The sequence below is a fragment of the Osmerus mordax genome, chromosome 11, assembly GCF_038355195.1.
Source record: "Osmerus mordax isolate fOsmMor3 chromosome 11, fOsmMor3.pri, whole genome shotgun sequence".
NCBI classification, from domain to species: Eukaryota; Metazoa; Chordata; class Actinopteri; order Osmeriformes; family Osmeridae; genus Osmerus; species Osmerus mordax.
In genome coordinates this window covers 18133076-18150821 of record NC_090060.1, presented here as the reverse complement: position 1 = coordinate 18150821, position 17746 = coordinate 18133076, and the positions used below count along the sequence as shown (strand labels likewise).

At 47.8% G+C, this 17746-nt stretch overlaps 5 protein-coding genes across 5 annotated transcripts; all 5 read right to left on the bottom strand.

Moving 5' to 3' along the window:
* Positions 1–17: 17 nt before the first annotated feature.
* Positions 18–4083, bottom strand: LOC136951488 (P2Y purinoceptor 13-like). The gene is made up of 4 exons (XM_067245916.1): positions 3784–4083; positions 1998–2184; positions 1321–1710; positions 18–944 (listed from the first exon to the last, which is right to left on the bottom strand). Exons 2-4 carry the CDS (start codon positions 2181–2183, stop codon positions 456–458), a joined length of 1065 nt encoding a protein of 354 aa, XP_067102017.1. The 5' UTR covers position 2184; positions 3784–4083; the 3' UTR covers positions 18–455.
* Positions 4084–4936: 853 nt separating this feature from the next.
* Positions 4937–5923, bottom strand: LOC136952199 (P2Y purinoceptor 13-like). Its single transcript, XM_067246903.1, has one exon. It carries the CDS (start codon positions 5921–5923, stop codon positions 4937–4939), a length of 987 nt encoding a protein of 328 aa, XP_067103004.1.
* A 1325-nt stretch (positions 5924–7248) lies between these two features.
* LOC136951357 (P2Y purinoceptor 13-like) lies at positions 7249–8345 on the bottom strand. Its single transcript, XM_067245710.1, is given in 3 exon segments — positions 7249–7801; positions 7946–8102; positions 8105–8345. Coding segments are annotated over 3 exon segments (951 nt in total).
* A 2494-nt stretch (positions 8346–10839) lies between these two features.
* On the bottom strand, positions 10840–12090 carry LOC136952225 (P2Y purinoceptor 13-like). The gene has a single exon (XM_067246931.1). It carries the CDS (start codon positions 12088–12090, stop codon positions 11116–11118), a length of 975 nt encoding a protein of 324 aa, XP_067103032.1. The 3' UTR covers positions 10840–11115.
* A 1249-nt stretch (positions 12091–13339) lies between these two features.
* Positions 13340–15752, bottom strand: p2ry12 (purinergic receptor P2Y12). The gene is made up of 3 exons (XM_067246603.1): positions 15711–15752; positions 15193–15454; positions 13340–14689 (listed from the first exon to the last, which is right to left on the bottom strand). The coding sequence occupies exons 2-3, from the start codon at positions 15439–15441 to the stop codon at positions 13847–13849; spliced, it is 1092 nt and encodes a 363-aa protein (XP_067102704.1). The 5' UTR covers positions 15442–15454; positions 15711–15752; the 3' UTR covers positions 13340–13846.
* Between the last annotated feature and the right edge of the window lie 1994 nt (positions 15753–17746).

The window sequence follows — 17746 nt, the reverse complement described above, 5'->3', positions numbered from 1 at the left end:
AAAAATACTGACTACATGAGTTAATTGTTTTTATAATATTACAGGATAACATTTGGTCTTTTCTGTGTATATTTACATAGTTACAAGTCACACTTCTAGTTCTCCAGCTACTACTACAAGCTGCATATTCTCATATCACATTTTCTCTAAGTGATTTTCTAGAACTTTCTGGATGCTACATGTTTCCGGTTAGAGGTGGTTCTCCTGTTACAGTACCTTGTTATGGTCTCACCTTGTATAACAGAATTACTAACAACAATCCTTATTCAAGACATATTACTCTGCGCTATGCTTTAAGAAACAGAAGCATAGCGTTCTGTTAGGACAATGTCTGTTCCCCTTGGCTGTTCCGGGGATCAGGCCAAAGCATGGTTGGTGGAGAAGTAGCTGGCAGAAGGTCAGATCAGGTCACAGTCCAACAAGGAAGTTCAAGTAGGAAGTGAAAAACGCAAGCGTCATTGTTTGTCGTGCTGCTGGGATGATACGACCTCCAACATCCTGTTGCTGGGGGCAACCTGCGACATCTCCACCTGAGTGGATGTTGCCGTGGGAGACTCTGCCCTGTCCCGTGGGCAGAGCTTGCGTCCGAGCGCGGCGGTCAGCTTCCTGCGGAACGCCCGACACAGGAAGACGTAGATGAGCGGGTCCAGGCACACATTGGTGGCGGACAGCCACAGGGTCGTCTCCTTGGCGACGTAGAGGGCGTTCTGCGCCCGGCAGGGGTTGCCGAGGTTACGGGTCTGCGTCAGGGTGTATGGCACGCGGGCAAAGTGGAATGGGGCGAAGCAGAGGAAGAACACGCCCACCACCACGAACACCTTGGCCTTGGTCTGGCGGCCCGCGGCCTTGCAGGTGCTGCGAGAGGCCTTGTAGGACTGGAACACCTTCCTGCTGATGAAGCTGTAGCACAACACCATCTCCAGCAGGGTGCCCCAGAAAAGTACCTGCAGAACCAGGACGTCTGTGAGAAACCAGCAGCTCTCCACTCTGCGCACACACACCCCAGACTCACACACACCAAGATACACATGTCACGACACACACACACCCCAGACTCACACACACACCAAGATACACATGTCACGACACACACACACCCCAGACTCACACACACACCAAGATACACATGTCACGACACACACACACCCCAGACTCACACACACACCAAGATACACATGTCACGACACACACACACCCCAGACTCACACACACACCAAGATACACATATCACGACACACACACACCCCTGTGAAGACACACAGGGTCTCAGTTAGCAAGACTGACAGGACCTCACCTGACCTCACCATCACCTGACCTCACCTGACAGAAGTAGTTGAAGCCCTCGTGCCAGCGTAGCCCCGCCTCTTCCTTCAGAGAGGTGCACTTCAGTCCGCCCCCAGAGGGGACAGGCGCCCGGTTGCTCAGGACAACGTTTGGCAACGCCAGCGCTGTGACGACCACCCAGACTGCCGTGCTCAGCGCCTGTCCCACCCCCACCCTCTGGAGGGCGCTCTTCCCAAACGGCCGCACGATCTTTAGGTATCGGTCCAGGCTGATGAGGCCCAGCAGCAGGATGCTGATGTACATGGTGCTGTAGAAGAGCACAGCAGAGTAGCGACAGTGGAAGGCTCTCAGGCGCCAGGATCCCACCCCAGCGTCGCTAAGGACCTTCACTGCGATGGTCAGCGTCATCAGCAGGTCTGCCACCACCTGGCGGTCGGGAACAATACGGAGGTGAGCCGTCCGTTTGTGGGATTGAAACAGTAAAGGATTCAAACGGATGTAAAGGATTCAATTAGTAATTCAAACTGATGTGAAGAATTCAAATGGATGTGAAGGCTTCAAATGGTAAAATATTAAAATGGTCCTACAGGATTCCAATCAGGAAAGGATTCAAACGGGCATAAACGATTCAAACTGAATCCTTCTGTCCCACAGATAGAAGGGGCTCCTTCTGACGTCAAAAAAGAAATCTAAACAAGCAATGGTTTTCTCACCACGTTCTTCAGGTAGACCACGAATGTGGAGGTGCTGGGGATGTTGAAGAAGATCCAGGCTGCCAGGCAGTTCAGTACCAGCGCCACCAGGAAGAGGGCGCTGTAGAGGCATGGAAACAGCACGGCAGTCACACTGGTGTCCCGCACGCATTTCTGCTCCGTGAAGTTAGACAGACTGGCATTCATCCTGGAGGGGGGGGGAGGACAGAGAGAGAGATGAAATAGAGATGTTAGTTCTAACCGAATCTCGGTTTCAGACCAAGGAACACTCGAATATTCTTGATCTGTTTCTTGTCCACTTGATTGGTTCTATCTGGTTGGTCAGGTGGCTGAGCGGTGAGGGAAGCGGGCTAGTAATCTGAAGGTTGCCAGTTCGATTCCCGGCCGTGCAAAATGACGTTGTGTCCTTGGGCAAAGCACTTCACCCTACTTGCCTCGGGGAGAATGTCCCTGTACTTACTGTAAGTCGCTCTGGATAAGAGCGTCTGCTAAATGACAAAATGTAAATGTAAATGTAAATCTATAAAAAAGATTGGTTGAGCGATGTCTATTGAGACAGCAGACTCACAAACCTAAACTACTCTAGTAGTTTCTCAGCTTCTGGAAGGTTCCAGCCTCTCTAGCAGGTACAGTACGTCAACTTAACGTGAAAAATACAAACGTTTCAACAACTCACCTCTCCCTTAATAACATCCTGACGAACCTTTTCAAACACCACCTGGACTACCTTCCTCCTGGCGTGACGGCACGGATAACAACACTGAGCAACACTGAGAAACATTACTTCACGTGATACTTGATCATCTGTCCTCTCTCTGCATGCTGTAGGCTACATGTTGATGTGTGTGTCAGGGCTGCCAACTTTTCAAAAAACCTCAGAGTGAGATTTGGTGGGGCCAACCCAAATTTGACTGCGTACCCAAAATGTACCTGCGCCTCATCCATTACTGTTTACAATGTTAACGTTGCCTTCTCAGCATGAGAAATACAAGGTGTGGCGTGAAAGCGTGTGAACTGGTTGAAATGCGTGTCACGCGTGTGTCTCACGGCCGATGCGTGAGAGTTGGCAGCCGCGGTCGCACAACTGCACCCACAAAACTGCCGTGGGTCTGGTAAATGTAGGCCGTACGCTGATCATTTGAAACCCTGTCAGAACTGTGTACTTCTGATCCGGGGTTTCCTGCTGTACTTTCCACGCGCGCTCTTTGATTGTGACTTGGATAAAGGCGCGCGCCTGCCAGCTTTAATGTAACAACTAACCCCCTACAAGATGTCACTCTGCTACAGAGCTGCTACTATGGCAACGGGGCACCCTGAATGGTATGAATCTCTTATGGAGAGGTTTAGGATGAACACAAAGTCCTGTAGTTCTACTATTATAATACAAATTCCACTAATCATTACTGTGTTGGCAGAGAATACTTTGACCCTTTTATGCTGAAATGACATTTGCTTCGACAGTTTATTTCATACCATTGTATCAACCATTGTGTTACAACCCTCACTTGGTAGTCTAGGGTGAGAGAAGGGCTTCAGATATTCAGTACCGTGTAACTGGGGGTTAAGCAGCAGCAAGGAGGGACAAGGGGTTGAAAACGAGGTGATATTTATATACAATCACAAACGCCTGGAGAAACTAGGCTGCAATGAAAAGCAATAAACAAAAAAGTGTCCTATCGAGCAAAAAGACAAAGCTTACATTAAAATACAGTTCATTAATAGGTCTCTGTCTGCACAAGGTTGACTAAGTAACAATTCAATGGGTTATTTTTCTGTTTGTCCTTACCTTCGTAATGTGAAGATATGTCTCGGAATTCCACCGCAATTCAACTGCAGAAGTCAGGCTTCGTAATATGAAGAAGTGAAATTTCCTAATCAGCTTTGACTTTTTAGCACCAAACATTCACTTCTTACTTACTGTAGCTTTGCTGTTGGTCTCTACACAATCAACCCAACACTCTGTGTCTCTCTGTCTCTGTAACTCTCTCTCTCTCTCTCTCTCTCTCTCTCTCTCTCTCTCTCTCTCTCTGTCTGTTTCTCTCTCTCTCTCTCTGTCTGTTTCTCTCTCTCTCTCTGTCTCTGTCTCTGTCTGTCTCTGTCTCTCTCTGTCTCTCTCTGTCTCTCTCACTCTGTGTGTGCGCGTGTGTTTTGACAACTCTCCCAGTTTCTAGTGGTGTGGAAACACGTTCCTCACCAGTTTCCTGCCTGATTGTTTGCATCCAGTTTGGTCTCCCTTGCCAGTGCTTGTCAGGCTCACTGCTGGGCAGCAGCGACTTCCACATTCAGAGACACGCTTCTCAGATCTCTACAGACCTCAGCCCCCCCCACACACACACACACACACACTGTATGGCCACAGGCCTTGTTCTGAGCAGAGCCTAACCACATAGCATGCAGCTAGCTGGGTTAGTGATCTTGCTGCATGTTTAGTTTTTTATTATAACGTGTGGGCTTCTGAGAAACAAGGTCAAAAACAAACTGAGTCATCTCTTACCCTGTACTGGTTTAAAGTACCAGCTGTGATCTCTTACCATGTACTGGCCGTGGGAACCTGTTTTATAGGGTTAGAGACAATTGCTGTTGTTTATCCTTTTAGCATAACTGTCATTAGATATAATTTTTTTTAACTCTTAATAAATGTAAAGGCTCAGTAACATACTACACGTGTTAAGATATGATGTTTTGTTATTTTTTAATGTTTTAAAACATAACATAAGTGTTGGGTTTGGCTAATAAACATAATTTCAAATAAAATAAATGACACAACACAGTTTTCTTCATTGTCAACAGTCCTGAAACTCAATCTTTCACTTAAACAACCGACTCCAATGACACGGCTGTTCCTGAGGGCGTTACAAAGCCCAGGATCTCCCCCCAAAACGAACAGAGCAACTCAACACAACATGCAGCGTTGTGGTGGACCAACGGCCATGGAACATCTAGCCCTGTTGACAACTCTGCTGTGAGGACTCTTCTGTGATGCCTGACATTCCTCTTCCCAGAACCGTCATGGCGACCAGTTTCTCTCTGAACTCCCTGCAGAGGAAGACGTAGAGCAGGGGGTCCAGGCAGATGTTGGTTGTGGACAGCCACAGGGTGATCTTGTTACCGATGGGGATCCAGGCGTCGGTGCAGCGGTCCAGGGTCTGGGTCTGAACCAGGATGTAGGGGACCCTCACCACGTGGTAGGGCACGAAACACACGAAGAAGACCATCAGAACCAGGAAGACGCGGAGCTTGGTCTTCTTCTGGCCCTGGCTGTTGTTGCTGCCGGAGTTCCTGAAGGACTGGAGGACCTTATTGGTGATGCAGACGTAGCAGAACAGCACCAGCACGCTGACAGACCAGAACAGGATGTTGTTGAAGAAACCTGAATACATGTATAGATCCTGGCCAGCCAGGCTCTTCAGAGACATACAGGAGTACCTCGTGGCGTTGGTGGGTTCCTGGTCTGTCAGAATGATGGTCGGAATCGCTATTCCTCCAAATAACACCACCCAGGCCGCTCCACACACCAGCCTGCTGAAGAGCAGGTTCTGGCCCAACAGTCTGCCTCCGGGCCGCACCACCTTGAAGAAGCGATCCAGGCTGATGAGACCCAGCAGGGTGATGCTCATGTACATGCAGGTGAAGAAGAAGACGTCAGAGAAGCGGCAGGCGAGGACCTGCAGGCCCAGCGTGGCTGTGGGAAGATCGCTGGCCGCCTTCAGGGCAAAGGTCAAGGTCATGAGGAAGTCGGCCGCCACCAGGTTCTTCAGGTAGACGATGAAGGTGTTGGAGGAGGGCAGGTGGAGGGAGACCCACGCCGCCACGCCGTTCAGGAGCAGGGCCAGAGGGAACATCAGGAAGAACAGGCAGGGGAGAACCACGTCCAGGACACCGCTGGCAGAGACCATGCAGTTCAGAGCCGTGAGGTTCAGCTCCATCGTGGCACCTGTCAGAGGAAGGGAAAGTTCTCGTAAGTGTTTGGAAAAAACAAACAACTTAAAAACCAAACACAGAAGTTAATCAGGGTAAACTTTGAATGGACCTCTTGCTCAGTTAAACACGGTTTGCATTGATATTTGCATGTCGCTGCCTCACACCTGTTCAAGGGCATTGGCTTGTAATTTCCATTAAGAAAAAAAGCATGAGATTTGCACACCACAAAATATAAAGACTTACTAAATGTCTTATTTGAAAATACTTTGCCAACAATTAAAATAGTTGTTTCTGCTCTTAAGTGACAGGATATGCAGTCAAATATGTTATTTTGGCAACTAAAATATTTTTAGTTGTGAAACAAATTCTATTATACAACCTTGTCATGAAATTGACAAACAAAGATTACATCATGTACACATACTTGTCTCTACGTGTACACATACCTGTCTCTAGGGAGTCAGGTGGCTGAGCAGTGAGGGAATCTGGCTAGTAATCTGAAGGTTGCCAGTTCGATTCCCGGTCATGCCAACTGACGTTGTGTCCTTGGGCAAGGCACTTCACCCTACTTGCCTCGGGGGAATGTCCCTGTACTTACTGTAAGTCGCTCTGGATAAGAGCGTCTTGTAAATGACTAAATGTAAATGTAATGTGTACACATACCTGTCTCTACATGATACACATACCTGTCTCTACGTGTACACATACCTGTCTCTACATGATACAGACACATTGCATGTCCTTCTCTCCCTCAGCACCAATGAAATAAATGAATAAACAAAAACAAAAAAACTATGTTGGCTATAATGAAAACTGAACTCGACCCACCCCAACTAACCCTCTAAAAGTAAGAATAGCATTTGGACTCACCTTGCTGGTAACCTCCAGGGCAGACTGAAAGAGATGGCGTTCTTTAACATACAGAGTATGGGATACAGCCTCAGGATGGAACCAGAGACTCTGGGGAAGAACAAGTGGGCATGTCTTCCCTCTCAAGTGGGCGTGTCTTCTTTCTCAAGTGGGCGTGTCTTCCCTCCCAAAGATGCAAATCCCAGGAAATTACGACAAATTGTGCAATCAAAGTCGACCAAAAAAGTTCACATCTTTTAAACATGGGCACAAGGTTTCGCTAAGTGTTAAGTAAGAAAGCAGCCCTGCTGACGAAATGAATTCACTTTGTATTTTTTGCTCCAAGTTTTTTTTTTTTTTCTTTTCAATATAATCCAAGAGATACATTACATAACACATAACACATGATATCTAGGGTTGGGGAGATGTTGAGAACAAAGAGATGTTTGAGATTATTTGAATGTTTGAAAACAAAGTGAAGTCAAAGCCTGCTGACACAATTCCTTCTTCGTTTCACCATCTCCATCAGCTTCTCCCTGAACTCCTTACACAGGAACCCGTAGAGCAGGGGGTCCAGGCAGACGTTGGTGGTTGACAGCCACAGAGGAACCATGCTGGCAACATCCACCCAGAGCACAGAGCACGTTGTGACCTTGTAGCGCTCCTGAAGAGCCAGTGGAATCCTCACCACGTGGTAGGGAACGAAACACACGAAGAAGACCATCAGAACCAGCAAGACACGGAGCTTGGTCTTCTTCTGGCCCTGGCTGTTGTTGCTGCCAGAGTTCCTGAAGGACTGGAGGACCTTGTTGGTGATGCTGACGTAGCAGAACAGCACCAGCACGCTGACAGACCAGAACAGGACATCCATGAAGATGAAGATGACCACGACTGTGTGCAGCCAAAGACTGGCTGGACCGTTCAGAGACATACAGACATTTTCTGTCGTGTTGGTGGGTTCTCGGTCCGTCAGAATCATGGTGGGAATCGCAGTGGCTCCGTACAGGACCACCCAGGCCGCTCCACACACCAGCCTGCTGAAGAGCAGGTTCTACACCACCCAGGCCGCTCCACACACCAGCCTGCTGAAGAGCAGGTTCTACACCACCCAGGCCGCTCCACACACCAGCCTGCTGAAGAGCAGGTTCTACACCACCCAGGCCGCTCCACACACCAGCCTGCTGAAGAGCAGGTTCTGGCCCAACAGTCTGCCTCCGGGCCGCACCACCTTGAAGAAGCGATCCAGGCTGATGAGACCCAGCAGGGTGATGCTCATGTACATGCAGGTGAAGAAGATAACATTGGAGAAACGGCAGGTGAGGACCTGCAGGCCCCGGGGAGGCTGCTGGCAGCCAGGAGGGGCACAGACACCGTTATGACCAGGTCCGACACCACCAGGTTCTTCAGGTAGATGATGAAGGTGGTGGAGGAGCGCAGGTGGAGGGAGACCCAGAAGGCCACACCGTTCAGGAGCAGGGCCAGAGGGAACATCAGGAAGAGCAGGCAGGGGAGGGCGACTTCCATGATGCTGTTGCTGAAGGAGCTGCAATTCAAGGGTAGCGTGAGATTTGATGTCATCGTAGCAGCTAGAGAGCGGGATAAACAAATAGGAATGTTGTTTAAAATCTTTAAAGTTCTATCCCAGTTTTTTCCTAAATGTAGCCAAAGAAAGAGGAAGTGTAATGTGAATCTTTTTTTCAGTTGAGCAAATGAACTATAAAAAATCTAGGCACTTTGATCAGAGACTTTTTCATTGGTGAAACGTTCACCCAGTTCAATGAAAACAACCAATAACAAACGTCATAGCAGCTGTTTAAATAGACCAGGCCAAGGATCTTACACGGTTTGACTGTTTAAGGACTCAGAAGGTGAGAGGATGCAAATAAAGATCAACAAGATGAATCCATTGATGTTTTTGGTCTGTTGGATGTGATTTGCATTGTTTTTATCAGATGTCTTTGGCTTTCAAATTCTTATCCAGGATTCAAGGTCTACATCTGGCTATTTCAATAAAGATATCACAGATATCCAAACATGCTTCATGTGTACCTACAAATGTCTGTAAACAATACTGGATGTGTACTTCCCAGTTGTGTTACTTACCAGTATAGTGCAAGATGTATTTATTAACACAAGTTTGTACTTTGTAAGACTGTGTAAACAGTATGGACATTTGAATACAATAAAACAGGTTTGGCATTGAATCTTTTGATCAGTATTTCTGATCTGTTTGTCCCCAGTAGCTTTCACCACAGATGATTAAACTGTCAAACTAAACCACAGGCTGAAGTCGCCCCAAACATGAACTGGAAGGATGAAAAGACTAACATATACATCAAAATGTCAGGGAGTCAGGTGGCTGAGCGGTTAGGGAGTCGGGCTAGTAATCAGAAGGTTGCTAGTTCTATTCCCGGCTGTGCCAAAACAACATTGTGTCGTAGGGTAAGGCACTTCACCCTACATGCCTCGGGGGAATGTCCCTGTACTTACTGTAAGTCACTCTGGATAAGAGCGTCTGCTAAATGACTAAATGTAAATGTAATGAGTACAAGATTCATCCTACTGCTGGTGAGGTAGCTACATTGTGAAACTATCATACCTCACATTAAGCGTACCTGGTTCTGAGGCTGTGGAGATCCCTTCCCTGGTTCTGAGGCTGTGGAGGTCCCTTCCCTGGTTCTGAGGCTGTGGAGATCCCTTCCCTGGTTCTGAGGCTGTGGAGGTCCCTTCCCCGGTTCTGAGGCTGTGGAGATCCCTTCCCCGGTTCTGAGGCTGTGGAGATCCCTTCCCCGGTTCTGAGGCTGTGGAGATCCCTTCCCTGGTTCTGAGGCTGTGGAGATCCCTTCCCTGGTTCTGAGGCTGTGGAGGTCCCTTCCCTGGTTCCTGTTCGCAGGCTTTCTCAGCAGAGCGGTCACACTAGGTCCTCGACAGGTACTTTGTAGCTCCGAAAGATGCAAATCCACCCTCGAGTCTGCTTCCTATCCAGCCCAATTGCCTGCTCAAAGGTCGCACCATATTCCTGACCGCAGACGTCTTTTTCAATATTATATTATTGGGTTTAATATTTGTCCCTGTGGTGACAGAGGAGGGGATACTGGACAGTGTAATATTCACCAAGTATGCTGGAATTGTGGTTATTAGATTTTTGTGGGTTAAACTTGAGCATGAATGGTCAAAGTCAAGTAAAATGAAGATGATGTTTAATAACATTGCAAACATGGGCAAAGATTTTACAAAAGGAAGGTTTAAACCTAACTTAATCTACCATGATTCATGTGTAGAGAAAGAGACAGAGAGAGAGACAGAGACAGACAGAAAGAGAGACAGAGAGAGAGAGAGAGAGAGAGAGACAGAGAGAGACACAGAGAGAGAGAGAGACCAGAAGAGTAGCCAAGGAGAAGAAACCAAATATCCACATTGTCTTGTATATCATGTATATGATGTAACCATCATCTGTAAGAACCAACCAATCAGACCACATCTTTACCCTTACTTATCAGATTGTCTGACAGGAAGTCCCAGTGAGATGATAGGTTGACTGAAGATGCAGAGAGCAGCGCATGTGAACGGCTGAACGTATCAAGACAACATCCAATAACATTGTAGTTTAAATGATGCCAATATAAACATTATTAATATTATTCAATGAAATGTATCATAATAACACCTTGATGAGTCTCCCTGACTGTGTATGGGCTTAGCTCAGTGGGTAGAGTGTTTGATGGCCACTGTAGGGGTTGCAGGGTCAAGTCCCCCCAAATGTTGTAAATTAGTCATTCCTCTAATGGGACAGGTGAATCACAAGGTAATCAAATGTTTATCAGGTTTCTTGACAAACAGTAGCAAAGGTGACACTGCCTCAGTTGTGTATTAGAAAGTACATTAGAAAGGTTCACAAGCTTTCAGAATTTCCTGTTTGATTAGTTGAGACATTTCCTATCTCCGCATGAGTCACTGTTTAATACAGAGCAGATCCCTGGTGAAAAGTCGTCATAAAACTTCAAAATAATCTAGTCAGTTAAAATACATATAACCAAGGAGTGCAGAGGAGGACTGAATGCAAAGTGTTTTATTTAGCAGGTTTATCCAAATCAATGTACAGTTCAGGGGGGATTTGAACTTGCAACCTTGTTAAATGCTATGAAATGAGTCATAATAATACAAATATTTGATACATTTTGCAGACTTTGCCGGGGAGATTTGAGCCATTTAAACATGAAACACATCAATTTAGCAGAAAATGTAATCCTAAACAACAAACAGTAAAGGGAGGGATTTAATCCTGAAACCTATTGGATCTCTCAGCAAGTGCTGTAACCACTGAGCTATACCCCAGCCCTTCGGCTTATCAAAGTGTGGCTTCGTCATTGTTTGTAGAGGACTGGGAATTGGCCCAATCCCCAATACGAATCATCTCTCTGAGCTTTTCTCTGAAAGCCTTGCACAGGAAGAAGTATATGAGTGGGTCCAGGCAGACGTTGGTCATTGCCAGCAACACAGAGAAGTTCTTGGCAAAGAATAGTTTGGTCTTGAGGCAGCTGGGCTTGTCAGCCTCGAGCCTCATGTAGGCGATCCGCAGGACGTGGTAGGGAACGAAACACAGCAGGAAAACCATGACAACCACAAACACCCGGACCTTAACCCTCTGGTTCCCTTCATCGTTGCTGCTCCCAGAGTTCTTGTACGACCGGAAAACCTTCCTGGCTATGCACACGTAGCAGACCCCTATCAGGACGGACACGCACCAGAAGATTGCGTTGTTGACCCACACCACGTTATGGTGGAGTGTCTTCCCAGCAGGGCTCTTCATCTTCATACAGAGGTCCCTCGACGCGTTGACAGGGACCTGATTGGTCAGGACGATGGTGGGCAGGACGTTGGAGCTGATGAAGAACAGCCAGATGGAGGCGGAGATGGTCTTGCTGAGCACCAGGCTCTGGCAGGGCCTCCAGCCTCCGGGCCGCACCACCTTGAAGAAGCGGTCCAGGCTGATGAGGCCCAGCAGGATCACGCTCATGTACATGCAGCAGTAGAACACGGGGCCCGACACGCGGCAGGAGAAGGCCCTCAATGCCACGGGACAACCAGGAATTTGCACGGCGGCGTACAGAGGCAGGGTGAGGGTCATCAGAAGGTCGGCCGCCACCAGGTTCTTCAGGTAGACCATGAAGGTGGAGGAGGAGTGCAGGTGGAGGCACACCCAGGCCGCCATGCTGTTGAGGGCCATGGCGGGGACGAAGAGGAGAAAGTGAAGGGTGGAAAACACCATGTGTGCGGTGAACTCGTCCAAACCACAGTCCAAAACAGTAGAGGAAGACGACATTTTTGTGAGACTTTTTTTTGTGGAATCTGTGAATTTGGTTGGCGAGAATAATGGTTCAGACATTTTTGAAATGTGATTGCTTTGTTGGAGTTATTAAAATTATGTAATGTTCATTTTACAGCAGTCGGAATCACATTAATCATCACGCTCAACATGTGAAAAGCCTAAAAGGCTATGCGGAAATGACATCTTGTAAACATGATAAAACACAGACACGGGTGACAAAACTTCACAAATCAAACAAATCAAAGACCCAGATAACATCGGTTGATTAATAATAAAACACTTACATGTGAAGCTGTTGACTAAATAGGTTAAGAGTATGAATGTAGTCTCACCACACTGAGTGAACTGACAGTCCAGATACTTGTACAAACACCTATAAACAGCTTCCTGCTGTTCAAGATCAGATCAACCCTTAAAGGGGAAGGGAGTGTCACAGGGGCCAAGCCACTGTCTCAGCTAGCTTCGGTTCACCATACATTAATCAACTGGTTGCACTGCAGAATGATGTGGTGCCCCCTGCCTTCTAGCTGAGATAAGGCTGCTTTGTTATGTGGCCATAGTGTGTGCTGACTGGTCCTTGACTCGGACCACCAACATATATATGTATTTACATACATATATATGTATGTAAATACATATATATATGTTTCTACCTTTATTATGTTATATATGATAGAGAGATACTGTGTTTGGAGAGGACAGGAAATGTGGAGAGAGAGAGAGAGAATGACATACGGTAAGGGTCTTGGGCCAGATTCGAACCCAGGCTGCCGTGAGGCCTCAGCCTACGTGGTGCAATGAGTCACTGGGATGCCCACGGGCCCACTGGGAGGCCCCCGGGCCCACTGGGACGCCCCCGGGCCCACAGGGACGCCCACGGGCCCACTGGGACACCCCCGGGCCCACTGGGACGCCCCCGGGCCCACTGGGACACCCACGGGCCCACTGGGACACCCACGGGCCCACTGGGACACCCCCGGGCTCACTGGGACGCCCCCGGGCCCACTGGGACACCCCCGGGCCCACTGGGACGCCCACGGGCCCACTGGGACACCCACGGGCCCACTGGGACGCCCACAGCTACTTCTGATGCTTGACTTGCTACTGTACTTTCTATGTGCCCTGTTTGTACGTGGCCTTGGATTAAAACGTCTTATAAATTAATACAATGTAAAAGTTTGAATGGAAAAAAAAGGATCCAATCATTGTTCAAATGTACATTTATACAAATTTTTAAGGACAGTGGTTTGTTAAAACACTAATACCGTTTTTTGAAAGTTGCCTTCATCTTCTTCTCTGGTTGCATCTGCTGCTGTCTGACAGAGTTGCTCTCATTCGCTGCCTGTCTCACAAGACAAGTACAGACACAACGTCTCCCAACACTAAAACAACATTTAGTTGAACACAAAAGTTTGTGTCCATATGTTCAGTATGCCATATTCTTCTCAGTTTCAGAACACTTCACCCAGACACCCTCCAGAGGGCAGTGTGATCACAAGAGAGTAAACCAACTGTCCCAACTTCCTCTCTGGTGCCTGATGGATAAAAAGCTAAAAATGACCATCTCCACTAGACCTGTTAATAATGATTACAATAACATGTTCACTTAGCGGACGATTTAATCCTAAGCAATAAACACTACATGGTTTACACAGTTTTAACCTGAAACCTCTCGATCTCTTGGCGAGTGCTCTTAACCACCGAGCAACAACCTTCCCCCCCGTTCATTTTCGAACCTTCTGTTCCACACTCAGCTGCAGGCGCCTCCCACAGGGCTCAGCGCGCTCGTGTTCGAGTCCGACGCCCGGCCGGTCAGCCAGCCGCAGGTCCCGGGTGGGAGACTCAGGGTACGGAACAGCGTGCTCCTGAAGGACTTACACAGGAAGAAGTAGATGAGCGGGTCCAGGAGAGAATTGAGCGAGGACAGCCAGAGGGTGCTCTCCTTCAGCTGGAAGAAGAACAGCTTCTGTCCGCAGTGGAAGAGACGCCCGTGGGTCTGGCTCATGGTGTACGGCACGCGGGCGAAGTGGAACGGCACGAAACACACAAAGAAGACCGCCAGCACGAGGAAGACGTTAGCGTTCACGCTCTTCCTCCTCCGAGCCTGGCACTGACCCCCAGGGCCCGTGGGGGTCCGCCGGACCCCCTGCCCCGGCCGCGAAGCCCTGGTCCGGGCATATGAGCTGTACAGCTCTTTGGTGATGAGAGTGTAGCAGACGACCACGGTCACCAGATTCCCCCAGAAGATCACCTGGCAGACATGGTTGACCACCTCGTGCCAGACCAGCCCGGGACGGCTCTTCAGGTCGCTGCACTTGAAGTGCGCTGAGGTGGGGCTTCGGTTGGTCAGGACCACGTTGGGGAGAGAGAGGCCCAGCAGGGTGACCCAGATCCCCGCAGACAGCAGCTTCCTGGAGGCCAGACGGCCAGGGTTGGTGCCCCTGAAGGGCTGGAGGGTCTTGCGGCAGCGGTCGACACTGATAAGGCCGAAGAACAGGATGCTGATGTACATGGTGAGGTAAAAAAGCACGGAGGAGACACGGCACACAAACACACGTAGGCCCACGGACGCCATGTTGGAATCAGACAGCACCTGGAGGAACACGCTGACGTCAGTAACAGGAAGACGTCTAACGAGGTTGATGTTAGACGTTACATGAGGACATCTAACAAGGTTGATGTTAGACGTTACATGAGGACATCTAACAAGGTTGATGTTAGACGTTACATGAGGACATCTAACAAGGTTGATGTTAGACGTTACATGAGGACATCTAACAAGGTTGATGTTAGACGTTACATGAGGACATCTAACAAGGTTGATGTTAGACGTTACATGAGGACATCTAACAAGGTTGATGTTAGACGTTACATGAGGACATCTAACAAGGTTGATGTTAGAAGTAAGGTCTAGCTCAGTGGTAGTGCATGACAGCAGATCAAGAACAGTTACAAATCCGCCCACCTAGGTTACAGGTTCAAATTTCCCCTTTGTGTTGTTTTGGATAAAAACATCACCTATACTTTTATATTAACAGACACATGACGTCACGTTTGTGACAAGTCTTGTTCAATAATTTGGGTTGTTGTTTGTACCTTGAACGGGAAGGTGAAGGTCATGAGCACATCCGCCACCACGATGTTCTTCAGGTAGATGATGAAGTGGGAGGTGGAGGGCGTGCGGAGGAACACCCACACGGCCAGGCTGTTGAGTGACAGCCCCAACAGGAAGAGGAGGGAGTACAGGACAGGAAACACCACTGTCTTCAATGCGTTGTCACGGGAACAGCTGCTGCTGTGGTTTGGGCCGGCAGGGGAAACGGGGAAGCTGGTTGCGTTGTCCATGGAGGCAGGAAGTCTGTTCAGAAAACATGAGACCCAGTGTTTACTAGATCAAATATCAAACGTTGCTGGAAGTGAGAGAGTTGTCTCTCAATGCTGCAGCTAAATAAATATCCAACCTTATTGCACATGCAATTAATACAAATACAGAATTTTAAAAATATAAAAATATATTTTTATATTCCAAAGGCAGTCAAAAAGTTTACTATGAATATATAGATATTTTTTTTCTGATCTTGTATCATAGGCAAGGCTGAATGTAGTATACCCACAGGTTGTTGCTGTATCAAAGAAATTCCTAAAAATGTGGTCTGGTAGTTCCTGATGAACTCTCTTCTCTTCTCCTTTGCTCCTTTTCGTCTCTCCGTCCAAGTTCAGGATGGATAGAGCTCGTTCAGTCAGAATGGAGGATGGGTAGAGCTCGTTCAGTCAGAATGGAGGACCTTGGACAGTCAGAATGGAGGACCTTGGACTCCTGCAGGAGATGAAGACCTGTTTTCTTCTCTTCTTAATTCCTGATGTGTGTGCGACCCGCTGAGAGGGGAAAGTGACAGCGTCAGACTCTATTCCTTCTGCTTTACACTTCCTGTCACGCCATGTTGGCTCGAGGAGCCGTCTGCCCCCCAGGATGCTCAGATCCAGACAGTTTATTAAGCAACTGGGTGGAAGTTCACTTGTGCTGCATCTCAGAGTCGCACAGGATGTGTCCAAATGGGGTTCCATGTCAGCAGTGCAGTCCAGTATTCAGCCTCCAAAACATTTTGATTTGTTTTATTAGTTTAGCAGATGCTTTTCTCTTTTTTCACAATGGACAAATACTGCATACAGTATATAAAGTCCAGATGAAAATCTAGGACCAGAAGTGCAGAGTTATAACAGCATCTCAGTGGTCAGAGTTGAGGAACGTTCTATCTCAACTTCAGTGCAAGACCATCATTTTAAATCAAATCAAATTCATTTGTATAGCCCTTTTTACAAGCAATGTCACAGAGGGCTTCATTTTAGCCATGACATAACATAATACAGGGCAGCCAAAACTCCGTATCTCAGGTGCAACTACTGTGGTTAAACTATTTCATGGGTGCAGTCTCTTGTCAGACAGCACTACAACAGGACTTGGGTCACAGGAAGTAAACAGACTTGGACATCACAAGCAGTGATGTTGCTCAGTGGTGCTTCCTGTGCCCTCAGACCAGGAACACGGGCTTCCTGTGCCCTCAGACCAGGAGCACGGGCTTCCTGTGCCCTCAGACCAGGAACACGGGCTTCCTGTGCCCTCAGACCAGGAGCACGGGCTTCCTGTGCCCTCAGACCAGGAACACGGGCTTCCTGTGCCCTCAGACCAGGAGCACGGGCTTCCTGTGCCCTCAGACCAAAAGGAGCTTGAAGAGGCGTCCTGACACCTGATGGAAGATAGGGATGCAGTTGTTGTCGTTCATTTTTCTGGACTTTTGTTTGTCTGGATGGATCTGTCTTGAGTAATGTTTGTGTCGTCCGTTGGCTTGGAGACAACCTGTGTGAGTTGCTAGGAGACGTCTTGGAGGATACTGCAGTCAGCTCTCCCCTGGTCAGAACTTTAGTTCTCTTTCACATGACATCAAGCTGGTTTTACGACGGTGAGCATAACTTCTGGACGTTATCCATCTGTGCTGCGCAGCACTGCTCCTGGAGGAGTTTCCCTTCTTAACGGATCGTTTCTAATCGTGGAGTCTTAAGACACATCCAATGTCCATGTCTTTTATTTTTTTAAACACGTCATATTTATTACAGATGTATCTTCTTGCTTCTTGAAGCTGCACTGTACTTAGAGATGAATGAACATACACACTCTCACACACACACACACACACACACACACACACACACACACACACACACACACACACACACACACACACACTCACACACACACACACACTCACACACACACACACACACACACACTCTCACACACACACACACACACACACACACACACACACACACACACTCACACACACTCACACACACACACAAGCCTGGAAGATGCGGCCCACTCAGCAGACTGGTGTGTTACGTGGCCTTGCTTGATGAAACATGTCCAAAAGTGTGAAAGCCACCTCTTGTGTCTTCTTGTCTGCACTGTTGAAAATCAGGTTAAAAGACACAAGTCTTTACAGCACGCTTACATTCAATTTAACACTTGAGGGTTTCTTCAAATCATAACTGATCACATGAAACATAAAAGTATTTGACTGAGCTGGTTCTCAGCTGCGTTGAACTCCTGAGGTGTTTAGTTCTGATCCTGGTGGATCTCTCCTTCCTGTTA